The sequence below is a fragment of the Humulus lupulus genome, chromosome 6 (assembly GCF_963169125.1).
Source record: "Humulus lupulus chromosome 6, drHumLupu1.1, whole genome shotgun sequence".
In the NCBI taxonomy this organism is placed as follows: Eukaryota; Viridiplantae; Streptophyta; class Magnoliopsida; order Rosales; family Cannabaceae; genus Humulus; species Humulus lupulus.
In genome coordinates this window covers 219,008,218-219,017,827 of record NC_084798.1, presented here as the reverse complement: position 1 = coordinate 219,017,827, position 9,610 = coordinate 219,008,218, and the positions used below count along the sequence as shown (strand labels likewise).

General features: G+C 31.7%; 1 protein-coding gene across 1 annotated transcript; it reads left to right on the top strand.

Moving 5' to 3' along the window:
- Window positions 1-4,560: 4,560 nt before the first annotated feature.
- LOC133786097 (probable carboxylesterase 120) lies at window positions 4,561-5,526 on the top strand. Its single transcript, XM_062225312.1, has one exon. The coding sequence runs from the start codon at window positions 4,561-4,563 to the stop codon at window positions 5,524-5,526; it is 966 nt and encodes a 321-aa protein (XP_062081296.1).
- Window positions 5,527-9,610: the final 4,084 nt, after the last annotated feature.

Below are 9,610 nucleotides of genomic sequence, written 5' to 3'. Positions count from 1 at the left end.
CACACGAACCAGTTTTTTGCCCTGTGCGATATCTTCTCAAACCAGTCCTTTAAAACTTCATAAAACCTCATCCTAACATACAATTAAACCCCTAGACAACACCCATATCCTCTCCTCATCAAAACCCAATCTCATAATCCATCAAAACCCCTTTGAATCCAAACTTCTAACAAGAATCAAAAGCTGAAAACCAAAGCTTGAAAACAGAGCATCACCTGAAGTAAGTGACTAGAACTCACCTTGAAACCGGTTTTGAATTCCCTTTAATGGTTGAAGCAAGACCCTAGCTGCCACCTTTGATTTCCTAGCTCAAAACCCCAAGATGGCCTCAAGAACACCAAAGAAGAATGAAGGGAAGGTAGTGTACGGGAAGGGAAGAGGATAGCCTCTGTTTTGTTCTATCCTTCTACAGCCCTCCTAAGTCATATATATCCTTAGGTTCAAAAGACCATAATGCCCCTAAGCCAAATAAACCCCTCTAAAAGCTTCCGAGGGTAAAACTGTCCTTTCCCGTTTATCTCGTTAATTATAATTAACGCTTTCTAATTCCCGCTATTCTCAATATTCCCAAATATCAATAAATCATATCCCATTACCCTTTAATTCCCGGTAATGCTCTAATCATCAATTCCACCCCGAGACTCACCCCGAGCTCCGAACTAAACCCATTATGACTAGACCGAACACTTGCATCTCATGATCATCTCATGTCGATAAGCTCGAACCAATCCACCTTATAATGTGGCTATATTAATTAATCACAATCATACACCCAAAATATACAATTACGCCCACAGTGGCCAAATTACCAAAATACCCTCACAATAATAAATTCTCCCATATGCATGCATCCACCATCATATAATAATATAATTGACGTAAACATGCATATAATCATTAAATACTATAATAAATCAATTATGGCCCTCCCAGCCTCCTAATCAAGGTCCTAAACCTCATTAGGAAATTTGAGGCATTACACTTTTGGTTCAGGTTGGAAATGGTGGAGTCGAAGGGGGAAATTTTCTAGGCAAAGCTAGCTGTGTGTAGCACTATAGCGCCCAGTTGGAGTGATGTTGCTGACTTGAGCGCTGGGGTGCTAGTGGGGTATCACTACAGTGCCTGCTCCTTCATATTTTAGTTTTAGGCATTTTTAAGGGTTTTTGGCTTGGGGTTTCAATCCTTAAGGCTCGGGATCAAATCTACTCACTGTTTGGGTACAATTCGGGGTCTCGAGAGTGAGGTTTAGGTCAAGACCCATTCAATGTTAATTTTCATTAATGGATGTTATAATTGGTTATGAGTAGATAACCACTAAGGAATCAAAAGGTCGATCCTTCTCAAGGGTCGTTCTTTTACTATTTCTTGCTCGAACCAGAGGTAGGAAAACTGCTACCCATATGTGACATGCATATGGTTATTCATGAGGCATGTTGAGTGTATAAATGTGGACATGGATTGCATATCAAATGCTTAGCAAGTCTTGCTTACTTGTGAATAACACTGACTTACTAGTCAGAATCGGCAATGGTTTCAGAACTAACTATGAAGCTATGACTTCACTACTACAAAACTGGGCTTTCTTGAAACCCAACCACGATAGTCAACTCTATTGATTGTCATAATTGCTTAGCGGGACTCTACGCCGACAGTTAAAAACTGTAGGCATAGAGATCAGCATCGACAGCTAATAACTGTCACTGTTGCTTTTGAATGACACTATTGACCCAAACGCCGACAGTTAAAATGTGCCGCTATTGACCCCAACGCCGACAGTTAATTCGAACCAATACCGACAGTTAAAATGTGTCGCTATTGACCTCAATGTCGACAGTTAAAATGTGTCGCTGTTGACCCCAACGCCGACAATTAATTCAAGACCAATGCTGACAGTTAAACGTTGTCGCTATTTACCCTAACGCCGACAGTCATAAAATGTCGCCAAAATTCAAATAAAAAATCTAAAATTATAATTAATGAATAGTATAATTTTAAAAATAAATTAAATTATGTAAATATATATTTATAAAAATTATGTATTTATTAAAAACTTTTAAAACTATATATTTTTTGTTTCTAAATTTTTCATATTATTAACTTTTGTATTTATAATAATTTTTATATCAAAATTTAAATTTATTATTCTGTACACATATTTATAAAGTTAACTATATTATTTTTTAACATATTTATAAAATTTGTATTAGTTAAATAAGAGTTGTTTTATTTATTGGAAAAATATTGTAAAAAAATTAATGAATAATATAATTTAAAAAATAAACTAAATTATGTAAATATATATTTATAAAAAATTATATATTTATTAAAAACTTTTAAAACTATATTTTTTTTGTTTCTAGATTTTTCATATCATTAACTTTTGTATTTATAATAATTTTTGTATCAAAATTTAAATTTATTAAAGACTTGCAATGCAAGTCTTAAAATCTTTTAATTAAAAAAAGGACAAGAGACACAATTTTTTCAAATTGGGGTTGTGTTTTTAATTGAAAAGTCGAATTGGGCCTTTTTAGTTTTAGGCTTCATTAACTTTTTTAGCTGCAATCCCATAATTTTTTTTTGCAAGCGGGAAATACCAAATTTTTGGGGGCGATACTAATTTTGATTTGGCTCCAATATGACTAAAGTGTGAAAAACTGGTTGAAACAAAAAGAAGAAAGAAAAAACATAAACCTTTGAGTTTCAAACCTTATGGTCTCAGCGACAATTCATGCTTCCGCCTCTCATCCTCCATGCTTTTTGCCTCTCTGCTTTTCTTCATCCCTCCTTTTATCTATTCTCGCTGGTGGTCATCACAGACCTAGAGCTCCAGCGTTCCACACATCACGTACGGTTCATGCAATTAATAATAAAATTGTTACATGCAATAACTAAAACTCATTAAAAAGTATAAATATGTTACAAGATTGTAACAAGTAGTAACAAAACTATTACAATAAGTAAATAATTCTTTACAAATTTGTAAACAACAATTACAAATTAATTCATAACAAAAAAAAGTCTATTTTTGTAACAAAATTTTACAAAACTAATTCACAAATAAAATTATATTTTTCAACTAATAGTTGCATAAATAACTTATATATTTACTTAACATAATTGTAATAAAAATTTACTAGTTTTATAATTTAATAGTTATTTATTCTCCCAATATTATTCGTATCACAACGTTACTACATCTTGTTATTATTTTAATAATTACTCATATTTTAATATTATTTAAAGAGATTAATTTTAGGGAAATTCACAAAAATACATTAACATTTAAAAAAAATATGAAAAATATGGTAGATTACAAAAATACGGAATTTTCATGAAAAACACGGAATGAAAAAATTGTAAATACAAAGTAGCAGTGAAATACAACATTTTTTTGTTAATAGCCGTTACAAATTCGTAAACATGTGTTATAGATGCGTAAACCAGTTACATAAAAATATTTTTGTAAACAACATTTACAAATATATAAACAAGTTTTACAGATTTGTAAACAAATTTTACATTTTTGAAGACAACATTTACAGAATAATTCGTTGCTAAAATATTTTATTTTTGTAACAATGGTTTACATAACTAATTTTATAACTAAAAAAAATATTTGTGACTAATATTTTTAAAAAGTAAGTTGTGAATTTAGTTAACATATTTGTAACAAAAATATATAAAACTAAGTTTGTAACTAAAAGAATTTTATAATTAGTATATACAAAAATGTTAAATTGCATTAAACAAGTAATATATATATTTAAAAAAAATTGTAACAACTAATAAAGAAATAGATTATATTGATTAAATATATAATATTTTATGTAAGTATTAATATTTATTTAATATTAATAATTATCTTTATTTTAAATATTTATAAGAAAAATAAATTTATTTATAATAATTATTATTATTATTATACCAAAAGTATTTATCAATTTATTACACAAGAGAAAAAGACAAAAAAAATTAAAGTATTGATACTTTTTTTAAATATATAATATGAAAATTGTAATATTTATATTATAGAAATTAATATAATTAAAATAGTTTAAAATATAAGATTAAAATTGTATTGTTTTGACAAGCAATATTAAAGTGATGAGAAAAAAACATACTAATTGGAAGGAGCATAATAATTTTGTAATTTTTTTAAATTACCGTATAAAACGAATTTTTTCTTCAATTACCGTGTAAGGTGTAATTTTCCCAATATTCTTGTCTTGTAACGAGGGCTCCTCTAGCGTAGCGTTTTGTCAAGAGCTTGGTCAGCAAGGCTACATAAATGTCAACGTCAACCCAATTGGCTTGCAAGTTGCCGATGCACTGGAGTACTTATCAACCTTGGTCAGCAAGGCAATCACAGAGTACTAATTAAAGTTAAACTTGGATTTGTTTTCCTTATAGTCAACAAAGTTGGCTTACCTTGTTAATATATCAAGTTCCATCAATACGTATATATATGGGAGTTTCCACACTACACTACACAACCAACCAACCAACCTTTTCATTTAAGAATAATCAAGTAACTAAACTCACTCAAGATCTATCACCATGACTGATTTTATTCATCAGAATCCGGACGGTAGCTATACCCGAATCTCAATGCCAAGCACCCCGCCCTCACCGGACCCAACCTCTCTCTCTGCAGTTCTATCCAAAGATGTGACGCTTAACCCGACCCGTAATACTTGGGTCCGAATATACTTGCCCTCGAAAGCAGTACTAGCAGACAACTCCTCCACTACTACAGCCCATAATAAGCTCCCTCTTATTGTCTACTACCATGGCGGTGGCTTCGTCTTCACTCACGTTTCTACATCTCTGAACCACGGTTTCTGCGACACAATGGCTGCCCAACTCGACGCTGTGGTGGTCTCCGTTGAGTACCGTTTGGCCCCGGAGAGCCGGCTCCCGGCAGCATACGACGACGCCATGGAGGCGCTGGATTGGGTTAAATCCACGGACGAAAGTTGGGTGCGCCAGTTTGCCGACATCTCCAACTGTTTTCTGATGGGCACTAGTGCTGGTGGCAACATAGTCTACCATGTCGGAGCGAGTGCGAGTGCGCCCGCATCCGTCGAACAACTTGCGCCGTTGAACATCCGAGGGCTCATATTTCATCATCCTTTCTTTGGTGGGGTGGCCAGGACTGACTCCGAAATAAGGGGTGTCGACGATCTAGTCATTCCTCGAGTCACTACGGACCTGCTGTGGGAACTTGGATTGCCAATCGGTGCTGACCGCGATCACAAGTATTCCAATCCAACCGCCGATGATCAATGGTCTAGTAATTGTGCTCGAATCAAAGAGTTGGGGTGGCGTTTGTTGGTTGCCGGGGGTGATCGTGATCCTGTGTTTGATCGCCAGATGGAGTTTGTGGAGAAGCTCGAGAAAAATGGGGTTAGTGTTATCTCTCATTTTTTCCCAGGAAATCCTCATGGGGTGGAGATTACGGATCCAAGTACAGCTCCGGTGTTGTTTGTTTTGCTTAAGAAATTCATAAATAATGACATGTGAGACAACTTGTATTGTTTTTATTTACTAGTTCCTAATTATTTATAATAATAAGAGTGAGAAAAGCAATTTACAAAATATTTTTGACAATAAATAAAATCAGAGTGATTAATATAATTGCAATCATATTTTAGGTAGATAGTTAATTCAATTTTTTTTATATTTAGAGATAAAACAATACAATAACAAGTTGTTGAAACTTTTGATAACATACTTAAAATGTAATTATTATGACCCGATCAAAAAAATTATAATTATAATTAAAATTTTGAATAAAATGTTATGTTTCAAAGTAATTCAACCCCAAGGGAAATGATTTTATTAATTTAATGGAAATTAGAAGTAGTTTAAAACCTTGGTCCTAAAATGTTTTGAAAACAATAAGCTGGTTGTTTTTTTATCATTTAAAAATGATTGAAATAATACTCTTGAGCGAGAGAAATACAACTATGCTAATAATTAATAGATCAAGACTGTTAGGATTTTATGAGAGTTACTAGAATTTTCCAAAACTTATTATAAACTTGGATAGTAATATAATTTGTTATGTAAAAACAAAATGACTAAGAAACACAAGGCTGACTTATATGGTTATAAAACAACTTGGTATCGTGCTACACTATCATAAGTGCAATTGTTTGTCTACAGCCTATATAAACTTTATGATTTGAATTTTATGTACAATGCTTATTGTACACAAGCGCATGCACATACATATATAGTGCCCTAGAAAAGTTGCAAGAGACTATATATTTTATCATGGATTACTCAGTTAAAACAAAAAAAAAAAAGTCTCATTTTCATTTAGTGATATATATCTCTTCTATATAATAAGTGTATAGATAACAGAAATTTTTTGTTTTAACAATTTTTTATTATTATTAACTTTAACGGAATATTCTTATATTTAATGGTAGGTTGTAAACACTTAAATTTAAATAAAATAAAATAAATAATTAAAATAGAATATTTTTGAGATATTTTACAATGACAATTATTTAAAAATAATAAATAATTAAACAAATTAAAATATGATATTTTTTAGATATTTTACAATGATAATTATTTTAAAATAATAAATACTCAAATAAATTAAAATATAATATTTTATCATGATAATTATTTAAAAATAATAAAATGATATGTTTTATAACTTAAATAAAATTTAATTAAACTTAAACTCACTTATTAGAATAATATCATATTAAACATATAATATCATATCCGAATGGATTTCTAAACCACATAAAAATTTGCTTTTTTATCATTTCGTTTCCAGATCATTATAATACTCTATTGTGGCAACTTATCGAGTTGTAATCACACAAATCATTTTCTGTACAAATAATTCATTCTCCATTCCGCAAATATATTAAGTAGATCTAATTAAATACTTGCTAATTATTAAAAATAGAATTTCACAACAGAATACATGTTTTATACTTTTCAATATGAATCTTTTTCTTCATATATCTAAACGTCATGCTCAAAAACTTACTGACCACACACACACCCCTCTAATAAATAATTAAATAAATTAAAATAAGATATTTTACAATGATAATTATTTAAAAATAATAAAATCATACGTTTTATAACTTAAATAAAATTTAATTAAACTTAAACTTACTTAATAGAATAATATCATATTAAACATATAATATAATCTGCTGTCAATTAGCAAAAAAATTTTTTTTTTTAAAAAAAACTAGCAAAAAACTTAAATTTAAAATTTACGTATAATATTTAATATTACATTAAACATATAAACCTAAAAAATCAAGAATTTCGTGAAAAAAAAAATGACTTTGATCGATGGTACTCGATACTGCTCGATCGTGTTCAATGCAATATTTGCAAGAGGCATAATTATTCACTCAGATGTCTATTTGAAGTGATTATTTTTAATTTTGAGTATTTTTTCGATATCAACACGTTTGATATGTATATATAGTTTAAAGCTTGAAAAAAAATACCAAAATTCAAAATATTTTCTCAATTTTTTTATTCACATTATTTGATTGGGAACACAGTAGGTACAACAATTTGGAAAAATGAAAAGAATTTTTCTTAACTCCGACTCGAGTGGAGCTATTATGTTCATGTTTTCATTTGTGTAACTTGTAAAATATGCATTAACTACACACATATTAATCTATAAAGAAATTATCTAATTTTTTTCATAAACATCAAATTTTTAATAGTCTTCTAGCAACATAATCAATAAGTTTAAGGGTAAATTCTCATTTGGAATCCTGTGTTTTATTAAAATACAAACTTAGTACCTCTATTGATAATTATCAATCAATACTCTTTGTTTGCAAAAACTAGATAATTCGGTATCCTCCGTGTTTAAAATTTTAATATTCTCATATTACCCCTCATTTTAATAATTTATTTAATTTTAAATTATTTTATTATTTTTAAATGATTTAAATATATTTTCAGAATTCTTAAAATAAAATAAATGTTTAATCAAAACTTAAAACTTTGGAGCAAGTGGAGGTACTGTGGGTGCCACCAACACCTGCTCCAATGCCAATGAGGGGTATTATATTATGTGTTTAATATGATATTATATTACATGTTTAATATTATACTATATGTTTATTGTTAGTTTTTTTTTTTTTTGAAAATACACTACAAGAAAGTCTAAAATTAGAGGCGGACTTAGTCCGCCGGTAATATACGGGTTATTAGCGGCGGACTAAGTAGTCCGCCGCTAATAATGTGGAAATTAATAAAAAAAAAATTTATTAGCGGCGGACTTACCAATTGTTAGCGGTGGGTAGTCCGCTGCTAATACAATGCCCAGGAAACGAAAGGGTATTAAGTTTCAAAATTATTAGCGGCCGGTATTTTCCCTTAGTAGAGGCGGAGTATCCGCTGCTAATACTATTAGCGGCGGGTAAATATCCGTCGGCAATAAGACTATTATCGGCGGAATATATTAATAGCGGCGGGTCCCGCCACTAATAGTTTATTACCGGCGGGATAATATTAATAGCGGCGGGTTCTCGCCTCTAATAATCTTACATATTAAAAAATTTGCACATCGTTTCGTCCGTACCTCTCATTTCTCTTCTCTCCCTCTCTTAGACGCACTCTTCTCTTAGTCCTCCCCTTTGTCCGAGCACCACCACCACCCCACTGTCCAAGCACCACCACCGCCCCTTTGTCTGAGACCTCCCTCTCTCTCTCTGACTCTCACTTGTACTGTTGGGCTACGGGGAAGGAAGAGGTCAGAGGCTCCAACACAGGTACTCTCTTTCGTTCTCGCTCTCTTTGTCACTCTTTGTGTCTTGCTGGTGGCGGCACCCTCTGGAGCCAATGTGGTGGCCTTTGGTGTCAACGAAGCTAAGGTCCTCTGGGTGTGCATTGGCCCATGGTTGGGGTCGAGGTGTGTGACGGCGATACACATGGTAAGTCTCTCTTTATATCTCTCTTTCACACACACTCTACCTATCTCTCTCTAACTGGTTTTTCTAATATTTAGGTGGTGGTGTTTCATAGTGGGGCTGTGAGGTTCGTGGGTTTGACCATGGCATAGAGTTTGGCCACTGATGGAGTTTGAACACGGCATGGATTTCATGACAGATTTCAGATTTTTGATGTTCTTAAGTTTGTTATGTTGTTTTATGAATTTTTTTTTATTGTATATGTTTCAGATTTCACATATTTCAGATTTATGATGTTCTTAAGTTTATTGTGTTGTTTAATAAATTATTTTAATGGGATTTGTTTCTGGATTTCATATTTTTTCAATTTTGTTTGTGTTTTTATAAGTTGTTTCCTATTTTAATGGTGTTATTATTTTATTTTTTTGTTCCTTAAATTATGTTTATTTATTAGCGGCAGATTACTAGGGGCGGGACTGCTGGTATTAAATAAGTCAAATCTTTTATATCGGCGGAGTCCCGCTCCTATTAATCCGCTGGTATTAATATAATACCGGCGAGGTGTCAGTCCGCCAGTGATACCCCTAATCACCGACCGAGTATTACCGGTGGATTATTACCGGTGAACCACCGCCGATAATATGTATTACCGGTGGAATGCCCTATTATTACCGGTGGAAGCCTCCGCC